The following is a 22,966-nucleotide window of genomic DNA, read 5'->3' as shown; positions in this document are numbered from 1 at the left end:
AGTAAAATGCAGCCTATGAGTAATATGCATCAAATACTATCACTTATGCTCTCTCTGTCCCTTGTTTGCCAACTCCCTTATTTTTCTCCCTTGTCCCCATACCTTATAACATCTCCAGGCATACTTCTCGCTACTCTTCTTCCCACACTGTCCCAAACACTTCCTTTCTATCCAATTCAACTCTCTAATCCTTCTCACTCTCCGGTTTGATTCCCTAGTAATCCCTAACTTGATTCGATGAGGGTGTGAAAATGGTTGAGGCTTTTCAAATAACAGCCTGGGCTTCAACTGCTCTTAGTCATTGACTGGCTAACTATGGTGCTAGTCTAGATTCTGTCGTTTGTTTGCCACATATGATTCTGACAAGCGTGATTTTCCAAAGATGAATCATCATACAACATTTCAAAACCATGAAATTATTAGAAATGTTTTAGCTTATTGAGCAGTGTCTGCTTTCAAGTTTTCCATTTCTCATAAAACATATACTTTGCATTTCCGGCGCAATGGCCTAGTACTTGTGAAATCCACTCTTTAAAGATCTACTGATCTTCCAACTCTGTTTCAATCAGTCAAGAGCAGCCAGTGCACTACAGATCTTTAGTTATAGCTCCCCTCTTCCTCAGAGAATAGGTCATTCACTCTATTTATTTTCCTGAACCTCTGCCATGAGGTTTTTGGGCATTGCAGGCAATGATGCATGGAAACACTGTAAGATGATGTCTAATTCGATTTTTCTATTACACAAAACGAAATGGGGGGAATAGAGCATAAGGGCAGATAACTTCCCAGATTAAACATAATCAAATTTAATGTGTAGGTTTTTCAGTTAAGTCATTTTCATATGCAGCGGACTATGTACTAAGCCTACATGAGTCTAAGCCCCCCCCCCCCTGACATGAGTCATGATGGGTCTGTCAGAAATGAATGCAACACTTGTCAAGAGTTCCTCAACATGTAATTTGCTCCAACACTTCAGTGATCTTGGGAGAAAAAAAAGGAATCATGTTCTCTTAATGACTTAACTAAGAGCAGAGGGCAGACAGCGTACCATGTGTAAATTTGCGGCAGGTAGCCTAGCGGTTAGAGCGTTGGACTAGTAACCGAAAGGTTGCAAGTTTGAATCCCTGAGCTGACAAGGTTAAAAAAAAAAATCTGTCGTTCTGCCCCTGAACACGGCAGTTAACCCACTGTTCCTAGACCATCATTGAAAATAAGAATGTGTTCTTAACTGACTAGTTAAATAAAGTTTTTTTTTAATGTAAAAGTCCATCGTAGTTCTGTATAGCTGCAATGTCGACCACATACCGTAGAGGCAAGTTGCAACTGTGTGTAAGTACAAAATGTAACATTTAAGCTAACCGATCGAAGGTTGCCACATTACAAAGAGGGTCAGCAGACTTGTTGTATTCCCGTAAGAAGGAAAAGTGCAGCCTTGAAAGAGGTTTAGCCCGTTACCATGGTGCAGCAGATAAAACCATTAAGCACTTAATCCTCACACTGCAGTTTCTGTCATTTTTGATAAAATTGTGTCATGTAAGCATAGCTAATTATGGCAAACTCGATCGGTTTTTAATCTGCTTTGCTTTTTAAACACCTTGAAAGTAGATGAAACACTCCGTCTAAAAAGCCATTGTCTCTTGTCTTTATCAATAGTTTATTTTGCAGTCAAGTCAGTACAACTTGTTTTTGTCTCACAAGCCTGAGGCCTCCATTTGAAATTAACTGTGAAATAATTGCGGTTGCTGTTTGTAAGTATCCTAGACTCCCGGAGTGACATTCACACATACTGTCACAGACAGAAAATGTGTCAAGTGTATGTAATTAATTGGGGCATTTACTGTAGCTGATGGGCAGTTACTATTGATGTTTATGCCTCCGGTGCAGTTACTACAGACATTTACTATGTACAGACTGTTGGACGTTTGTTCTGACATCAAATCATAACCAGTAAATTCATTTATGATTTAGGCCTATACCTCATTATTCATTACGACCTTGCAATTGGCGATATTGCAGTATTAATGCATTTCTTTCCAAACATTTGACATAATTTTAGAGCAGTTCTTTGCCTAGTAGGTTTAGACATTCTTATGAATAATATATGTTCTAGATTGCTCTTTTTGGTATAACAGCATACAGACACCAGTATCTACCTTTGATGGTTATTAAATGGTTTAGTGCACTATAGTTTTTCACCAATACCCTTTTGATTTGCCATTAGTCCTACACTGACATATGTGCACCTGGTCAGGATTCCATTAGCCACGTTAATGGGCATCCTATTAACATAACACTCCAGGAAATCGAAACCGCTGGTTTGTTCATGAGGAAGCGTCAACATAAAAAACGTTTATTTTTACTCGACCAGTAGCATTTACACTTCTGGTCCATAGTATGTTGTTAACTGAGAATAATGACTGAGCAGACAGGAAAAACGCTGGTATTGGACCACTGCGGTTTTTCCTATTGTTGGATGACAGCTCAATAAAGACTTGACAGAATTCCAAAACTGTAAAATAGAAAACACTTTTTTTCCATAACCTAATATATGTATTATAGAAATGAAGTGTGTCGTGGCTTTACTTGCATTAATCTGATGATTGTTATTGATCTAATCAACTAACTATGTTTCTTTGTTACCTGATTTAAATGTACCAATTAACTCATTAGGAATTTGGGGCACCATGAGAGCGGTTGTTTAAAGAGTTACCAACCCCCGAATATAACTCTAAAGGACTTTACCTATCGCATCCGTAAAACAGTCAACATATTAATCATAACCTTGTATCGTATCATCATTCTGAACAGTCGTAGCCTCAGCCTTACTTAGGATTCAGTACTACACAAATTGGTTAAATTATTTATTTACTAGCTAACTAAATGATAACACAGGATAAACATACACACTTAATACATTAGAAAAAAGTCCTTAACAGACTGACATGGAGGGGGCAAGAGGGAGAGAGGGACAGAGACATAATACTTTGGTATATTTAGAAACTACTCTCACAGTAATCATATACTTTGCAGACGAACCGCCGCCCGTTTGGAGTAAGAAATCATGAATGTATTTACGTGTAAATGTCTTTGTCCGTCATGTAGTCCTGAACAGCACTACAGAGTTGATTCTCCTTCCATTCTCTCCTAAAGCTGCTTATTTGAAGATAGGCTAGCCAGCCGTGTCGATGGTTCTCGAGGTTGATGAGTATAGTAGAATACGACGCTTTGAAAAGTAGTAGAATGGTCCCACTTAAATTCGCTTTTCTAGATACTTTACTTTGGACAGCTAATCTGCTGTCATTGTACGGGAGGTGACATTATCGTCTCTACCTCATTTGTAGATTTCAGAATTCGAACCGTGAGCTGCAGCTCGACACCTTTCTGGTCTAAATGTTAATTCTGGTCTAAATGTTCATTTCTTTTCCAATCCTTTTATACACTCTGGTCGAAAGGGACGGTTCCGTCCGGCTGACGCGCTCTTTGACCTTACTGGCTGTGGCTACTTAGTGTGCAAAGTTTATAGGAAAAAAATTATCCTCTGCTGGCTCCTAAAATCAAATCCATATCTTAACAAAAATACTTTCATCATATTCCATATTTCATACACAACGTAGATGGAGATTTCAAGTTACAGTATTTCCTTTCTAACATTTTTTTATGACATCACAAAATAACAATCCATATGACATTATTATTCTTTAGATCGTCTCTGACCATTCCCCACATTCTATATTAGAAATATTGTTCCAGTATTCACTTTTGAATGTATTAGTAGGAAACTGTCTGTATAGACAAAGGAACATTCCTGTGTGAATTTGGAGAGGAATGTTCTCTCTCCTTGATTTACAACAGGGTGTGAACTGTCAAACCCCCACCAGTTCCCTCCTCCCCCCTTCTGTGGGTGAGAGAGGGTCTGGTTGAGGTCATTCATTGCCAAGCTGCCCTGACCTATTTGGATCCTCACAGGACAGTCATGACAACTGATTTGTGCATATTGTTTTTGTTTCTCTGTTTTCTTCTCCTAGGTGCGGTTATTGGTGACGGTCAGTCAGCTGTGGCCAGTAACATCGCCAACACTACCTACCGCCTCCAGTGGTGGGACTTCACCAAGTACAACCTACCTGAAATCAGCAACTGTGAGTGGACTAACATTGTTGAAGTTGTCGATTGGTTGGGATGGCGATTTGTTGGGGTGGAACAAGAAACTTAGGCCTTTCTTTTAACCTTTATTTTACTAGGCAAGTCAGTTAAGAACAAATTCTTATTTTCAATGACGGCCCAGGAACAGTGGGTTAACTGCCTGTTCAGGGGCAAAACGACAGATTGTGTATCTTGTCAGCTCGGTGATTTGAACTTACTAGTCCAATGCTCTAACCACTAGGCTACTCTGCCGCCCCATAAAGATATGCCCTACCTTTCTTTCCATCTTTCATTCCTCTGTGGGGATTGTTTCAGATCCAAGCCCAGCACTGACTGCTATTCTGTAATGCTTTCTCTCTCTGTCCATCTTGCCCGCCACTGGTCTTAATGGTCTGGTTCATTTCACAGTACTATCCCCGCAGGACCATGCTGAGTGCATTCTACTTTTGTCCCATACTTAAGGGTATGGGAGATTCAGTGGCTCTGTTTATCATCAGGCTCACATAGTGTCATGGTCTGGTTATTACTCTGCTTCAGGCCAGGTTATTCCTGACATCAGGTCAAAGACAGAGAGCAGAGGCCCGCTGCTCAGAACACCACCTCTAAATATTAAACCCACTGAGTTATTCTGCTCTAATGCATTCGGTGCCCAATCAAGCACCTTTTCTGGGTTTCGTTTTCTTTAACATTCCGTGTTTGAGGGTTTTGTTGACAAGCTATTATTTTTAAGGTTGTAATATGTTACGTAACAGTGTCTATTTTAAGTTTATTTTTTTTGCCAAAGCCAGCGGCAGTTACTGTAGTGTACTCCTAGCGGTTCAGCGTATCATTATACCCCTAATCTACAATAGACATTGGGAAAGAACATTATCCTCAAACTAAGCCATGACTTTTATAGAGGATTTCACTTCTAATTCACCTCTGTACGTACCAAAGGTCTGTAACTTTTGAGTGTTTGGTCCCCATGCTAATTGTCCAAACTTGGGCAATGTTAAAAGATTGTTCATTTGGGGGGGGGTTAATCAAATAAGAATCGAAGACACAGGAAACTTATCGCAGAATACAGGAAGCTGAAGCCTATGGTGTTCCCTAGACCAGGCTTCACAACTAAATTAATCCACGGGATGATTGTTTTTCTTGAGCGGATCGTTAGTGTGCTGGAACATAATTTGTAGACTGCAAATAATTTGTTGACCGCAAGAAACCCAATCAGATATGATATTTGACTAAATAATAATAATTTTCAAACCTTGCTTACACGATCACATATATAGTGCCTTTAGAAAGTATTCATACCCCTTCACTTATTCCAAATGTTGTTGTTACAGCTTGAATTCAAAATCAATATATATATACTTAAATTATCACCAATCTACACACAATACCCCATAATGACAAAGTGAAAACATGTTTTTAGAAATGTTTGCAAATGTATTGAAAATGAAGTACAGAAATATCTAATTTATAGAAGTATTCACACCACTGAGTCAGTACTTTGTAGAAACACCTTTGGCAGCGATTACAGCTGTGAGTCTTTCTGGGTAAATCTCTAAGAGCTTTCCACACCTGGATTGTGGAACATTTGCCCATTTTATTATTTTCACAAACTTCAAGCTCTGTCAGATTGGATTTTGATCATTGGTAGACAGCCATTTTAAATTCTTGCCATATATTTTCAAGTAGATTTAAGTCAAAACTATAACTAGGCCACTCAGGAACATGTTCTTCTTCTTAAGCAACTCCAATGTAGATTTTGCCTTGTGTTTTCGGTTATTGTCCTTCTGAATGGTGAATTCATCTTCCAGTGCCTGGTGGAAAGCAGACTGAAGCAGTGAATTGCTTTGCCACATTTTTACAGTATTACTTTAGTGCCTTCTTGCAAACAGGATGCATGTTTTGGAGTATTTGTGTTATTTACATGCTTCCTCCTTTTCTCACTGTCAATTCGGTTAGTATTGTGGAGTACACAATTGTGGAGTACAATGTTGTTGATCCATCCTCACTTTTCTCCTCGTTAAACTCTGTTTTAAAGTCACCATTGGCCTAATGGTGTAATCCCTGAGCTTTTTCTTTCCTCTATGGCAACTGAGTTAGGAAGAACACCTGTATCTTTATATTGACTGGTTGTATTGATACACCATCCAAAGTGTAATTCATAACTTAACCATGCTCAAAGGTGACGTCATCTACAAAATTGCTTCCAACACTCTACTCAGCAAACTGGATGCAGATTATCACAGTGCCATCCGTTTTGTCACTAAAGCACCTTATACTACCCACCACTGCGACTTGTATGCTCTAGTCGGCTGGCCCTCGCTACATATTCATCGCCAGACCCACTGGCTCCAGGTCATCTACAAGGCCATGCTAGGCAAAGCTCCGCCTTATCTCAGCTCACTGGTCACGATGGCAACACCCATCCGTAGCACGCGCTCCAGCAGGTGTATCTCATTGATCATCCCTAAAGCCAACACCTCATTCGGCCGCCTTTCGTTCCAGTACTCCGCTGACTGTGACTGGAACGAATTGCAAAAATCGCTGAAGTTGGAGACTTTTATCTCCCTCACCAACTTCAAACATCAGCTAGCTGAGCAGCTAACCGATCGCTGCAGCTGTACATAATCTATTGGTAAATAGCACACCCATTTTCACCTACCTCATCCCCACAGTTTTTATTTATTTACTTTTCTGCTCTTTTGCACACCAATATCTCTACCTGTACATGATCATCTGATCATTTATCACTCCAGTGTTAATCTGCAATATTGTAATTATTCGCCTACCTCCTTATGCCTTTTGCACACATTGTATATAGACTCCCCTTTTTTCTCTGTGTTATTGACTTGTTAATTGTTTACTCCATGTGTAACTCTGTGTTGTCTGTTCACACTGCTATACTTTATCTTGGCCAGGTCGCAGTTGCAAATGAGAACCTGTTCTCAACTAGCCTACCTGGTTAAATAAAGGTGAAAAAAAAGGGATATACATTATTATTATTTTTTAATCTACCAATAGATTGTGAGGCATTGGAAAACCTCACTTGTCTTTGTGGTTGAATCTGTATTTGAAATTCACTGCTCGACTGAGGGGACTTACAGATAATTGTATGTGTGGGGTACAGCGATGAGGTAATCATTCAAAAATAACGTTAAAAACTATTGTACAGTGTCTTTGCAAACGTTTACTTCTGAATTTATTTTTAGCTTGCCATAACAAAGGGGTTCAATACTTATTAACTCAAGACAATTCAGCGTTTCATTTTTAATTCGTAAAAATTTTGAAAAATATAATTCCACTTTGATATTATGTGGTTTTATGTGAAGGCTAGTGACAAAACAAAATAGCAATTTAATTAATTTTAAATTCAGGCTCTAACACAACAACGTGGAAAATGTCAAGGTGTGAACATTTTCTGAAGGCACTATCTCTTATGTGTGGGAATACTTTGGATCAGATTTTCTAAATTAAAATCACTTGGAGCTGATTTGCTGGTGTTTTTACAGTCTTATGTCCAAAAAAAGGAAAAATAAAGTATATTTGTTTTTGCTCAAAAACTTAGGGGACCATATAAATCACGCGCGAGCCGCCAGTTGGGGAACCCTGCCCATATTTATTTGAATTTTTTGCCCAATAATATACCTCAGGTTGGTGAGATGTGACTCACTCACTTCCAGCAATGTGATTTTAGACATATCCATAGGGGAAGTGTGGGTGGGATATCCATAAGGGGACAAGCAGGCGTGAGGGGGGAGCAGGTAGCTGACTAGTGGTGGCTATTCTGCAGCCTGATGGTAGAAACTATTCGCCAGTCTTCCAGTTTTTGCCATGACTCTTCTTTGTTGTCTGAGGGATTGAAGCAGGGAGAGCAGGGCGTGGCTGGGGTCCTTGATGATATTCTTGGCCTTCCTGTGAAATCTGGTGTTGAATGTTTTCTGTAGGGCAAGCAGTGTGCATCCAATGGTGTGTTCGGCTGCACGTATCAGCCTCTGAAGAGCCTTGCGGTCCACGGCAGTGGAGTTGCCATTCCAGGCTGTGATTCAGCCCTACAGTATGCTCTCGATGGTGCTCTTGTAGAACCCTGTGAGGGCCCTCAGGGACAGACCGAATTTCTACACATGCATGGGTTGAAGAGTCGCTGTCGTGCCTTCACCACGGTGTCTGTTTGGTCAGACCATTTCATCTTCTTTGAGATGTGTACGCCGAGAAATGTGAAGTTACTGACCGTCTCCACAGTGGCCCAATTGATGAGGTTGGGGGCATGTCAAGCATGGGAACAACGTTGTCAGAGTACCTACCTCCTCCCTGTAAGCTGTCACGTCATTGTTGTAAATCAGGCCTATTACTGTCAGGGAACTTGATGATGGAGTTGGAACTGTGTGTGGCCACCCAGTCGTGGGTATACAGGAATTACAGGAGGGGACAGAGGACGCACCCTTGTGGGGCACCCGTGTTGAGAATCCATGTCAAGTAGGTAATGTTGCCTACCTTCACAACCTCGGGGCAGCCCCTCAGGAAGTCCAGGATCCAGTTGCATAGGGAGGAGTTCAAACCCAGGGCCATGAGCCCTATAATGAGCTTATAGGGCAATATGGTATTGTCATCTAATCTGAAAAGTTATTTTTAATACTGATTTGTTATAGAATTCAAACAGGGATAACCTGAACTGAAGTCAAGAGTTAAAACATGTAAAATTAAAACAATATTGAATTAATCTGACCTATGCATTTGTAACAAAAGCTCAACGCTTATATTATGGAAAAAAGACTAGGTAAATCACCGGAATGAATGTAAATAATTTAAAAGCAATAATGATAACTTCGCCTCCTGATAAGAACTACATTTCAGAACGCTAGTACAGCAGATGTTCCCTATTCCTCCTCCTCTGTGAGAGTAAATTGTGAACTCAATGTGGTGTGTATGGCTCTCCACTAAGCTCCACAGACAGACTGGGCTATGGGCCCTCTCCGGAATGCTGCTCATATATAATTGATGTGGGTGGTGCCTTTAACAATGAACTGTAACAGCTGTTTGGGAAAGAGGAAGAGATGCGTTAACCGGTGTGTGTGTTTGTGTGTGTGGAGCTTCTCAGCAATGATTAAAAGCAGAGGGTCTGAAATACAATTACAGTCACTGCATATGGCTCTCCCCATCTTGATCTCGAAGTTCTTGCCAAATGCAGACTGGCTGATATGCTAATGCACATATTCAGCGAGACCTATTGCAAAGAAAAAGTTGTGCAATTACATAACAGTGTGGGATGTTCGTTAAGTTGAACGTCTGTGTGTTGCTGCTTAATTGAATCATTATCCTGTATCTTTATCTTCTAGGGCAGACAATAATATGGTTTAAAAAAGCACTTCGGTAGGCTATTTGTTCTCTACATTAGCAGTGATGGAACAACTTACAGGCTCTCCTAGGTCATCCGTATTTATTGTGACGTCTTATTATGAATCCCACTTTCTTTGCGGTCTCTGCTGTTTTGACCAGTCCACTAGTACATCTGCAGCAGCAGGGGTCATTAGCGTTCAATGGATAGACATGCACATCAGGGTTTGCGTCAGGAAAATTTGGCGCTGGACAACGTGACCGGCAGGATTCTAATTTACCGGACATCCATATGCGTTAGGGCTTCCACCCACTTTGTTCCAAATCACATGTAGATTATTGTAATTCACAGAATAGAAATTTGCCTGTAAAGTTGTAATAAAATGAAGTAGAACGATGTTCTTATACCCACATGACAGGTTTTTTTATTGAAAAGCAAAACATTGCCCTTTGCATCTTCAGCCCTGCTGCAAATCATAATTGAATATTATTTAGATTAGATTAAAAAAAACATTTGGCCTAGAAGAACAAGTCAGTAATGAAATACATCTTCAAAATATAATATTTGTCTAATATAATTTGCGAATGAACATGTAGGAACATGAATGAAACATTGAATTAATAAATAACAAAACACAGCTGTTATCAATTGCAATCTAGGCCACTCAAATACAACCCAGGCCTAATAACAAAAATAAAAATGTCTGTCTACAAACACCAGGGCCAGCCGGTCGTGGCTAGAAGGGATCCAGTTTTAGTCAAATTAACGTCAGATTTGACTTGTCGTAGCTGGTTAGGAAAAGGTTTAGGGTTAGGATTCACTACACTGAAGAAAAATATAAACACAACATGTAAAGTGTTGGTCCCATGTTTCATGAGCTAAAATAAGAGATCCTAGAAATGTTCCATATGCACAAAAACGTATTTTCGCTCAAATTTTGTGCTCAAATTTGTTTACATCCCTGTTAGTTAGCATTTCTCCTTTGCCACCTGACAGGTGTCGCATATCAAGAAGCTGATTAAACAGCATGATCATTACACAGGTGCACCTTGTGCTGGGGGGGCGGGCAATAAAAGGCCACTCTAAAATGTGCAGTTTTGTCACAAAACACAATGTCACAGATGTCTCAAGTTTTAGGGAGCGTGCAATTAGCATGCTGATTGCAGGAATGTCCACCGGAGCTGTTGCCATAGAATTGAATGTTCATTTCTTTACCATAAGTCACCTATCATTGTTTTAGAGAATTTGGAAGAATTTATTTAAATTAACTGATTTCTTCATATGAACTGTATCTCAGTAAAATCATATAAATGGTTGCCCGCTGCGATTCGGCACCACAGCAGTGGAAAGAGGACACTCTAGGCGGACGCAAAATGAGCAAATTATAAAACTTATTTTGGACAATCAAATTCGATACGTAAATAAACTATATTTGTTAAGGCTGATTCGTTCATTGAGAAATATCATATTTTACAATGCTCCAGTGAAATGAGTCCCGCACCATGCATTTACGAAAGCGCTTGTTTCCAAGGCTTAAATTATCTCACTCTTTTTACAGTTCTACTGGATGATGTTATAACGTTTTATTGTAATTTGAGCTATCGTGGGGTCTTGACTGATGTTATGTGCGATATACGTGGCTCATTGGTAACAACTCTTGTTTCCTAGTATAGGCAGTTCGCTGTCTAGTGACGGTAACATTGTAATTCTTTGTGTAATTCTTTGTATTTTGATGTGAATAGTTGGCAACAATGTTTTATTTACAGGTGCTACTGAATAAGCTCAACTGAAATGCACCAATTGTGCATATCATTATTCTAGTCTATCAATCCATTCCAGATCTTTATACTGTTCATGACACGGGGTGGCATATGTTGATCTTGCCTTGGGCAGCAAAACTGCTAGGACAGGGCCTCACGAATACAACAATTTGCTTCTACCTGCGTTTGTGGTGGAACTTGGCCTGCTCAAAGTGAGCTGCTGCTGTTGGGAAGTCAACGCTGTCCTACTCCTTGCAGCAGCTTGTGTATATCAGCCTCGTTACTTTGTCCTCAAGAAGGCGTGATCTTGAGGCTGTCTTTACTCTGTTTTGGAGAAAGAATCCCCTCTCAGCGGTCACACTGGAAACGGGTATAATCAACTAAATCTTTGTCAATTTAGCTCAGTCTGGGTACACTTAGCTGAAGTCCCTTATGAGAACCTCACATTTTTTGCGTAAATAAAAATAGAAATACACACTCCCAACACTAATTTCCAAGCAGGTTGTGGCTTTATTAGCCTATTGTCACGTTCTGACCTTTATTTCCTTTGTTTTGTCTTTATTTAGTAGGGTCAGGGCGTGAGTTGGGGTGGGCAGTCTGTTTGTTTTTCTATGTTTGGTTTCTGTTTCGGCCTAGTATGGTTCTCAGAGGCAGGTGTCGTTACTTGTCTCTGATTGAGAATCATACTTAGGTAGCCTGGGTTTCACTGTTGGTTTGTGGGTGTTTGTTTCCGTGTCAGTGTTTGTCGCCACACGGTACTGTTTCGGTGTCTTCATGTTTCTTTTGTTATTTTTGTATTCAGTGTTCAGTGCTTTTTTTGATTAAAGTTATGGACACTTACCACGCTGCATCTTGGTCCGATCCTTACTCCTCTTCAGACGAGGAGGAGATCTGCCATATGAAGTATATTTGCCTTTGAAGTTGGAGCACATCGAGTAGTATTTCCATCAATTAATAAAAAGCATTATTTGAAAATGTATTTTATTTCTTCCGTCCAGCAACAAATATATTTTATCGTCTTTTAATTTATTTTATCGGCCAAAAGACGGCATTTACCGGCTCACAGTAACCCTGCCGAGACAATATCAGTATCGCAGCACTCTATAGTATCTTGGCAAGGAAAAAAACACTAAGCGAATTTTACTTCTTTAGGAAAATAGCCCTAATGTTGTCATTGAGTCATTTTCCCAAGCTATTAGGACACAATATTTTACATACAGCAAGGTTTTTAAAGGACCAAAGAGTTTGGTCTGCTTCGTGTTTTCATTTTTTCCCTTGAAAAAATACTGCAATACTGCCTTTGTCACAGACCTAGTTCACATGCTAAAAAGTATTTTCACTCTTGGAGAGTAATTGGTGGTTTCAAGCAGATTGCATAAGTGTGGAACCGTGCCGATATCGTGAAACATTTTCAAAGGCCCCACTCTCTCTTCTCTTGCTAAATTGAATTGGTTGTTGGAACAGTGCCTTCACATCAATAGCACTCGTAGAAAGCTAGCCACACATATTCTTACAAAAAGTGTAAAACCAATGTGTCCTCAGATGTCTTGTAGAGCGGTTGCATGGAGGAAGTGGGATAGTAATCTCCCAAGGAAGGGATTACATTGTCCATCCTCCTATTTAGTTCATTTCTCCTATTAGTGACATTTCAGATGGAAGAGGTGGCACGTCTCTTCACTGTTACAGTGCCACTGTATTTTATTCCAGTGCCATTTCTATCACAACGTCGGTACCAAACATACTTTTCATGCAGTGTTATAACTTTTGTTGTTTTCACTTTAAATCTGCCTGGTACTTTTTGACCTTGCTTGCCTAGACGTATTTTATGTGACACACATTGTATGCTGTCTTTTGCAAATCCAACCCGTGTATATACAGTTGAAGTCGGAAGTTTACGTACACTTAAGTTGGAGTCATTAAAACTCGTTTTTCAACCACTCCACAAATTTTTTGTTAACAAACTATAGTTTTGGAAAGTCGACTAGCACATCTACTTTGTGCATGACACAAGTAATTTTTCCAACAATTGTTTACAGACAGATTATTCCACTTATAACTAAGTCACTGGATCTAAATTCCATTGGGGGAAAACATACACTAAGTTGACTGTGCCTTTAAACAGCTTGGAACATTCCAGAAAATGTCATGGCTTTAGAAGCTTCTGATGGGCTAATTGACATCATTTGAGTCAATTGGAGGTGTACCTGTGGATGTATTTCAAGGCCTACCTTCAAACTCAGTGCCTCTGCTTGACATCATGGGAAAATCAGAAGAAATCGGGCCAAGACCTCAAAAAACAATTGTAGACCTCCACAAGTGTGGTTCATCCTTGGGAGCAATTTCCGAATGCCTGAAGGTACCACGTTCATCTGTACAAACAATAGTACGCAAGTATAAACACCATGGGACCACGCAGCCATCATACCGCTCAGGAAGGAGACGCGTTCTTTCTCCTAGAGATGAACGTACTTTGGTGCGAAAAGTGCAAATCAATCCCAGAACAACAGCAAAGGACCTTGTGAAGATCCTGCAGGAAATGGATACAAAGCATCTATATCCACAGTAAAAACGAGTCCTATATCGACAACCTGAAAGGCTGCTCAGCAAGGAAGAAGCCACTGCTCCAAAACCGCCATAAAAAAGCCAGATACTGTTTGCAACTGCACAATAGGGACAAAGGTCGTAATTTTTGGAGAAATGTCCTCTGGTCTGATGAAACAAAAATGGAACTGTTTAGCCATAATGACCATCGGTGTGTTGGAGGAAAAGGGGGAGGCTTGCAAGCCGAAAAACACCATCCCAACCGTGAAGCACGGGGATGGCAGCATCATGTTTTGGGGATGCTTTTGCTGCGGGAGGGACTGGTGCACCTACCAAAATGGATGACAACATGAGGAAGGAAAAATATGTGGATGTATTGGAGCAACATGTCAGGAAATTAAAGCTTGCCGCAAATGGGTCTTCAAATGGACAATGACCCCAAGCATACTTCCAAAGTTTTGGCAAAATGGCTTAAGGACAACAAAGTCAAGGTATTGGAGTGGCCATCACAAAGCCCTGACCTCAATCCTTTGAACATTTGTGGGCAGAACTGAAAAAGCGTGTGCGAGCAAGGAGGCCTACAAACCTGACTCAGTTACACCAGCTCTGTCAGGAGGAATGGGCCAAAATTCACCCAACTTATTGTAGGAAGCTTGTGGAAGGCTACCCAAAATGTTTGACCCATGTTAAACAATTTATGTTTATGTGATGAAAGAAATAAAAGCTGAAATAAATCATTCTCTCTACTGTTATTCTGACATTTCACATTCCTAAAATAAAGTGGTGATCCTAACTGACCTAAAACAGGGAATTGTTACTAGGATTAAATGTCAGGAATTGTGAAAAACGGAGTTTGTATGTAAACTTCCGACTTCAGCTGTATGCCTGCTGGCGGAGTAGAGATCACAAGCCAGCATCCTCAAAAAAAACTAAACTGAATGGCCAGGAAGCTCCCATCTTCTCCTCCCAGGAATGTCCTGGATTAGGAAACATAAGGGTGGGTGCACAAAAGTTGCTTTCCTCTCATCCCAACTTAGTCAGAGCTTTGCACCATTACTGGCAGAATATCCCGCCTGTGAGTGGCTGAAGGGGAAAGCTCATTTGTAGTGCGAAAAACTGCCAAATAATGCTTGGAGAGCGGGTGAGGGAGCAAGAGGAAGCTGGCAGAGGAGGGGCATCCTCTGTCCTCAACGAAAATGAGATTTTAAACAAACCTGTCTGGGAGCTAAGTAAGGAGAGTGTTTGAAATGGCATGGCCATGCTGGACGAGCGATGTCGATTTGATCGATGACAGGATATGCCACAAGAGAGTACCTTTAAAAGAAAAACCAGGTCAGCTATAATATTCACTAAGCCTAGAACAGTTTGTGAAACAATGCCACGGTTCCCTCACCAGACAAAGCCATCCGTCCTATGGATGTTTGCCACATCTCATCCCAGTGGCATAGTATAGATTGTTCTCTTAAAATGCAAATCACAGTATGTTTGGCAGCTAGCTGGGCTAATTTTATTGCTGAGAGGCTTTGAGGTTTAATTTTGCTGTAAATAAATGTATTAGTTTAGCATTTGAATGTGAAGGTGTATTGCGTGACAATGAAAAGTATCCCTTTTCATTTTGACAATCCTCCACTTTTCCCACATTCTGTGTACGAGACAAATAAATACATCTTACGCAAACACTAATCATTTTGATTATTGTTGCTTAAGATTGTTGTTTGTCAGAAAGGCCAGCCATTAATTTTAATTAGGCTACTTAACAGTAAGGGAAAATGTAATAATGGTTTCTTGCTACAGTAATATGGTTACTCCACTTACATTAATGTATTTAGCTGTTGTTGATATTGTTGTTGCTAAAACAATTTCATGCTTGGGCAGTCTAAGTCATGGGAATTGTACTGCTTTTTGGCAGTATTTTTTTTGGCAGTTGTTTTTGAAGTGGTTTTTAAATATAGCCTACGTGTTCTAATTTATACGGAGCCACTGGAGATGAAACTGAAATCTAGAACCGTGTAGACAAATGTTATCTGGAGGCAAGTGAACTTTCTCAACATTTTAACTGACAACTGTGCTCAACTCTCTGTTACTCATACATTGCATACAGTGTACCCTATACAACGTGTATTTGTTTGTGAAAGGACAAATGGATGTACACAAGTTGCTGCTCCACTCGGGATGCGTGGCATGCCCACTCTGTCCATTTAGCTGTGCTAGATGGATTGAGCTCATAAAGCTGTCACAGAGGAAAACAAAGGGTCTGCCCCCAAGGCCCCGGCCCTACATTGCTACTACTTCACTACTTTACTTAATTATCATGGCCCAGCTTGAATCTTCCCCACAAGCAGCTGTTATCACCCCGTGTATGTGCCATACACTATGCACGCTGTCCACCCCTCCCTCACCAGCCATCACAATTGTCCTCACTGGACCCAAATAGACCACGGGTATTGGTTCCATGACAGGCATTCTTGGGCTAGGTTATTGGAAGGAGAGCTCTGCTCTCTCAACCAAGGTGTAGGCAGGGAATGATCAGCTAGAGGAACTGGAGCATGGTCTGCTAGCAGCTAACTGATTATATCCCTCTACTGCCTGCTGTATGTGACCCATTTGTTCGCTTTGGCACAGCTTGCCATAAGGGCACCCTTTATTTGTAAAATAAACACTGTTTTATACTCTTATTTGGGACCCTTAGCTTTTAGGAAAGCTGTTTTTTTCTTGATGTTGAATGGCTGATACAATCTAAATTGCATGACATTGCCAATGTGCTTGTGGATAGTTTCCCCTCTAAAAATGGAATTCTATTTAGCCTATTTCCATCAATTCATCAGGTTGTCAGTATAGTCATTAACAGTATTACTTCCCTTCTCCTTACAGTATCTCAACACTTGGAGGGGAGTTACGTGTTCATATAGCCGCCGCACTCAGCCTTCTTTGAGAAATGACTTAATCATGTTTTGGATCGTTGTCTCCTCTGGGGAGACGGTAAGGGATGTTGCCAGGTGTTGGAATGCAACATTAAGATCAATGCCAAAATAAATATTCAATGCCTTTTTCAAGTCTTCACTTTCGGTAAATATTTCTGAACAGACTGAAATTAGCATTTGTTTTCTTAGCAATGCTGTCTGGAAGTTTATTGGAAATGGGAACTATTCTTTCTTTCTTTTTAAGCAATTTACTATGTCAACGCAATGTGAACTAGTTTAGGACTTACTTGAGTGTGACTAATATGACCAGTATTGTTAACAAACATTTATGATTGAATGCTAATATGATTGAATGCTAATGTCAACCTTTTCTTCTCCTTGCATTCTCCCAACTTCGGAGACATTCACCTGTTTTTACAACATGACCTCTTTTGTATAGTTGATGTGCACCAGACATGTACACAGCGGGAGATGTGTGAAACAATGCTCACATCTGTCTTGTCTCCTCCACCGCAGCCTCGGTCAACGTGCTGGTGCAGAACTGCAAGATCTACAATGACGCCAGCTGTGACATCTCTGCAGACGGGCAGCTCCTGGCCGTGTTCATACCCAGCAGCCAGTGGGGCTTCCCAGACGAGGGCATCCTGGCTATCTACTCTCTGTCTCCTCACAACCTGGGAGAGATGCTCTACTCCAAGAGATTCGGCGAGTCGTTGTCTCTGTTGAGCGCGTGTGTCAAACTCATTCTACGAAGGGCCGGAGTGCCTGTGGGATTTTTTCTCTCCTCCCTTGTACTTGATTGAAATTGAAAGGAAAGAAGAAAAAAACAACCAGTAGACACTAGGCCCTTCACGGAATGAGTTTGACAACCCTGTTCTGAAGTAACACTGTGGCCCATAAATAGTCCATGAGCCAGGTCCCCAAAAGCAGGGGCCGGTGTGTCTGACACGGAGGGAGATAGAAAGAGAGAAAGTAGCCAAACCGACTCGCACAAATTAGACAAACTTGTTGCTGTGATAGGTTGTCTATCACCTCATCTGGTAGTGTCTGTCTCGACTGCATCACATCTATTTGAAGAAGCTAGCTAGCTAAGGCACTGCATCTCCGTGCTAGAGGCGTCACTACAGACCCTGGTTCGTTTCCAGGCTGTATCACAACCGGCCGTGATTGGGAGTCCCATAGGGCGGCGCACAATTGGCCCAGTGTCGTCCGGATTAGGGTTTGGCCGGGGTAGGCCGTCATTGTAAATAAGAATTTGTTCTTAACGGACTTGCCTAGTTAAAAAAAGGTCAAATAAACTTTTTTTTAAATGTATATTTCAGCAGAATTGTGTACATTTTAATATATTAAAGAAGGCGCATTAAGCATGAAGATTGAAAAAGGCAAATTAAAGCTTTATAATCTAAGCAACAGATTTTTGGGTGGGAATGTGGGAGGCCTACTTAATTAGCTTAGCCATAAATTCAAAACAAATGATTTAGAGCAGGTCTGGACCCAAAGTAGCTGTGAACACAGTAATTCACAGTTAATCTACTCTTGCGAGCAGTACACACACTTACCAGTCATTAAGACTAGGCAATAGCTTAATCAAGTACACAAATATACCTTTTAGATTTTTAGCAGGTGCAGGCTGCATTCAACAGAGAGGGACTCTCCATTTTGGATATAATCCAGATTCCTAACTGGATAATAATATCGGTTTCCAAATGGTTGCCTTTAATGAAAGAGGTTGTTTTACCGTATGTTTCTCAAGTGGGAACAAACATTCACCTGTCGTCAAAAAAACATTAAAACCATTCATTAAGAAATACTTCACTGGTTTGTTAGGAAATTCAACATGACTTGCGTTAGCCTGCTGGTACAGTAGCAGGCATCTAAGGCATCAGAGAAGGCAGGACAGTTTAATTTAATGGTTCATGTTGTCTGTTATTTATAGCTGCTTAGTCAATAGAGACACCCAGAATGCAATCCCAATTATATATAAAGGAATTTACAGTATGGAGTGTTTCAGACAGAATGTAAATACTGTTTTTAGACCCTCAAGTAAAACCATGACAAAAGGTGTTCAATATTTGCTTTAAGTTTATATGCCAAACCCATCCATGCTCAACATAAAGTAGCCTAACCATCTCTTTTTTTGTCTAGGTCCTAATGCCATTTCTGTCAGCCTGTCCCCAATGGGCCACTACGTGATGGTGGGCTTGGCCTCTCGCAGGATCCTGCTCCATCACAACACAGACCACATGGTAGCGCAAGTGTTACGCCTGCAGCAGCCCCATGGTGGAGAGACTTCCATGAGGGTGAGTTTGGCCAACGTTAACCCTTTGGAATTTCAGGAACAACAAGGTATTATATGCCATTTATTTGTGCTTTCATCAATGCATCTCGATTCAGGTTGATTTGCATTGAACTTGAAAATGCCAGCAAGACCCTAGACCCAAATCATCTGTAAGCATCTTCATGGTGACAGTATCCAAATGAAACCTCCCACATCTGGAGGTAAAGAAGATTGTAAATGATGAGCTTCTTCTGGCTGGCAAAGAGTACGACTCTTTATAAATAGCTACTTTAACTCCATCATTTGGGTGCGATGAGAACAATAGATCCCCCCCCCCCCCCCCCATTATCTCTAACCAACTGAACAGGAACGTGAGACAGACATTACAATTTAATGCAGCACAGTAGCTCAATAATACCCTCGCAGCTCCAGCCCTCTCACAATGGCCAGACAGATTAGCAACCCCAAACAATCAAACCAGTGCTGGCAGAGTCTGCATTGACTCTACTTTAACTGGATTCTGAAGGTACCAAATATCTTTATTTCCAAACAAGATGGGGGTAGAAAATGGGCTTTACAATCAGACTTTTCACAGGTGCTGGCTCTAGCCTTTTATATTCCAGCAGTGCAAAGTGAGCAAGTGTAATTGAGAAACTTCTGTGGCTCAACCCCAAGTAGAATCATGGTTATGCACATCTCATTTAGTCTTTAATCGACCCCTTGATCTCTCATGGCCCTTTGACTGACCACCTCTTTCAGAGGAACTTGTCTGCTGTTCCTGTCTTGATGATCGTTGATCAACAGCACTGTGAAACAGCACCAGTAACTCTTCTAACTCCAAACCTCTCACATTGCCAGTGGTGAAATTGTTGTGACATAAGTTTTCTAACTGAACAGTTACATGGTCTGAAGAGAGCCATACTTAGCTAAATCTAATTGAACAAATTTTGAATATTGTTTTTGTTTTTAAAGCTGCCACACGGCACATGAAAGCCCATCTCTGATTACAAGTGAACTAAGAGGTGTTTTTCTCAAAGCGTTTGGTCTCACGTTAATAACTTGGCACGGATCATCACATGATTGGCATTTATGTTATTACTCTTACATAATTTACATGTGGGAGAGGATAATAGAAATGTAATTGAAGCCTATTGGATGATAACTTGTTTTTAACTAGGACAGAAGAATTTATAACAGACCTTTTCCGACATAACATAGGTACAGCCGATCCACTTATTGTATGGGACACTTTTAAATGTGCCTTCAGAGGCCATGCAATTCAGTACTCATCTCTAAAACAAAAGCAATTTAGGTCAAGAGTCCATATTAACAAAGAAAATGGAAGCACTAACAGTACAGATAGATAGCAATAAAAACTGTACCCTAGTGGGTCAGAATAAGTTAGAGGAAAAAGAAATAGAGGAACTTAATCAAGATCAAGTGTAATATATTATACAAATAAAGCAAACTGGATGGAATATGGGAAAATGCACCAAGTGGAAGTAAAGTACTTTAAAGTAATATAAGGCAAGTACTTGAAACAATAGAACACAATGAAACATCTGGGAAACCAGGCCTGGTGTTCATAGCTGACTTTGATAAAGTACAACTGGAGTTTATATAAACTCAACAAAAAAAAGAAACGTCCCCTTTTCAGGACCCTGTCTTTCAATGATAATTAGTAAAAATCCAAATAACTTCACAGATCTTCATTGTAAAGGTTTTCAAACACTGTTTCCCATGCTCAATGAACCATAAACAATTAATGAACATGCACCTGTGGAACGGTCATTAAGATACGAACAGCTTACAGACGGTAGGCAATTAAGGTCACATTTATGAAAACTTAGGGCACTAAAGAGGTCTTTCTACTGACTCTGAAAAACACCAAAAGAAAGATGCCCAGGGTCCCTGTTCATTCGCGTGAACGTGCCTTAGGCATGCTGCAAGGAAGCATGAGGACTGCAGACTCCAGGGCAATAAATTGCAATGTCCGTACTGTGAGACGCCTAAGACAGCGCTACAAGGAGACAGGGCGGACAGCTAATCGTCCTCGCAGTGGCAGACCACGTGTAACAACACCTGCACAGGATCGGTACATCCGAACATCACACCTGCGGGACAGGTACAGGATTGCAACAACTGCCCGAGTTACACTCGGAACGCACAATCCCGACATCAGTGCTCAGACTGTCTGCAATAGGCTGAGAGAGGCTGGACTGAGAGCTTGTAGGCCTGTTGTAATGCAGGTTCTCACCAGACATCACCGGCAACAACGTCTCCTATGGGCACAAACCCACCATCGCTGGACTAGACAGGACTGGCAAAAAGTGCTCTTCACTGACGAGTCACGGTTTTGTCTCACCCGTGGTAATGGTCGGATTCACGTTTATCATCGAAGGAATGAGCGTTACACCGAGGCTTGTACTCTGGAGAAGGATCGATTGTGAGGTGGAGGGTCCGTCATGGTCTGGGACGGTGTGTCACAGCATCATCGTACTGAGCATGTTGTCATTGCAGGCAATCTCAACGCTGTGCGTTACAGGGAAGACATCCTCCTCCCTCATGTAGTACCCTTCCTGCAGGCTCATCCTGACATGACCCTCCAGCATGACAATGCCACCAGCCATACTGCTCGTTTTGTGTGTGATTTCCTGCAAGACAGAAATGTCAGTGCTCTACCATGACCAACGAAGAGCCCAGATCTCAATCCCATTGAGCACGTCTGGGACCTGTTGGATCGGAGGGTGAGGGCTAGGGCCATTCTCCCCAGAAATGTCTGAGAACTTGCAGGTGCCTTGGTGGAAGAGTGGGGTAACATCTCACAGCAAGAACTGGCAAATCCGGTGCAATCCATGAGAAGGAGATGCACTGCAGTACTTAATGCAGCTGGTGGCCACACCAAATACTGACTGTTACTTTTGATTTTCGACCCTCCCTTTGGTGAGGGACACATTATTCAATTTCTGTTAGTCATATGTCTGTGGAACTTGTTCAGTTTGTCTCAGTTGTTGAATCTTGTTATGTTCATACAAATATTTACACATTAAGTTTCCTGAAAATAAATGCAGTTGACAGTGAGAGGAGTTAATGAATCCAAGCATTCATTAACTCCTCTCACTGTCAACTGCATTTATTTTGAATTTTGAAGAATCTTTTATTAAATGGGTTAAAATCATGTATAGTTGCCCTTTGTGTAAAATAGTAAATAATGGCTACTTCTCAAAGTTTTAAACTGTCTAAAGGAGTAAAACAAACTGTCCACTATCGGCATATCTATTTATTATTGTCATTGAAATGTTAGCTGTTAAAATCAGATCCAACAATAATATTAAGGGTTTAGAAATCCAGGGCTTAAAATCAAAAGTGTCATTGTACGCTGATGATGATTTTCTTTTAAATCCACAATTTAGATCCCTCTACAGCCTCATAGAGGATCTAGATACTTTTTCTATCCTCTCTTGATTAAAACCAAATTATGAGTGTTGGATCACAAATAAATACAACATTTACATTACCGTGTAGTTTATCAATGAAATGGTCTGATGGTGATGTGGACATACTCGGTATTCATATGCAGAAAGAAAGAAATGATCTCACTCCGATTAATGTTAATAGAAACTTAGCAAAAATATAAGCTCTTGCTACCATGGAAAGGGAAATACCTGTCTATTTGTGGAAAAATCTCCCTGATTATCTCTTTCGTCATATCCCAGTTGACCTATTTGCTTATGGTCTAGCCTACACCTAGCGACCTGTTTTAAAAAATTTTTTTATAGAGTTCCTCTCTCCAGTGTCTGTGTTCTTTTGCCCATCTTAACCTTTTCTTTTTATTGGCCAGTCTGAGATTTGGCTTTTTCTTTGCAACTCAAAGAAAGACGCCTCTTCACTATTGACGGAGTCGCCTCTTCACTATTGACATTGAGACTGGTGTTTTGCGGGTACTATTTATTGAAGCTGCCAGTTGAGGTGTCTGTTTCTCAAACTAAGGGAGTAGTAC

The 22,966-nt window shown here is 40.7% G+C and overlaps 1 protein-coding gene across 11 annotated transcripts in view; it reads left to right on the top strand.

Moving 5' to 3' along the window:
- LOC124035894 (activating molecule in BECN1-regulated autophagy protein 1-like) overlaps positions 1-22,966 on the top strand; it is a 95,949-nt gene that overhangs the window by 47,210 nt on the left and 25,773 nt on the right. For all 11 annotated transcript variants that reach the window (XR_006838810.1, XR_006838812.1, XR_006838811.1 and 8 more), the window contains 3 exons: positions 4,026-4,136; positions 17,205-17,393; positions 18,834-18,988. Coding sequence is in view for 8 of the 11 variants with exons in the window: in XM_046349721.1 (XP_046205677.1) it covers positions 4,026-4,136; positions 17,205-17,393; positions 18,834-18,988 (455 nt within the window). In the remaining 3 variants the exon portion in view is untranslated. The remainder of the gene's footprint in view (positions 1-4,025; positions 4,137-17,204; positions 17,394-18,833; positions 18,989-22,966) is intronic.

The sequence above is a fragment of the Oncorhynchus gorbuscha genome, linkage group LG05, assembly GCF_021184085.1.
Source record: "Oncorhynchus gorbuscha isolate QuinsamMale2020 ecotype Even-year linkage group LG05, OgorEven_v1.0, whole genome shotgun sequence".
Lineage (NCBI taxonomy): Eukaryota > Metazoa > Chordata > Actinopteri > Salmoniformes > Salmonidae > Oncorhynchus > Oncorhynchus gorbuscha.
The sequence above is the reverse complement of the archived record's forward strand: the minus strand, read 5'-3'. Positions and strand labels throughout refer to the sequence as shown.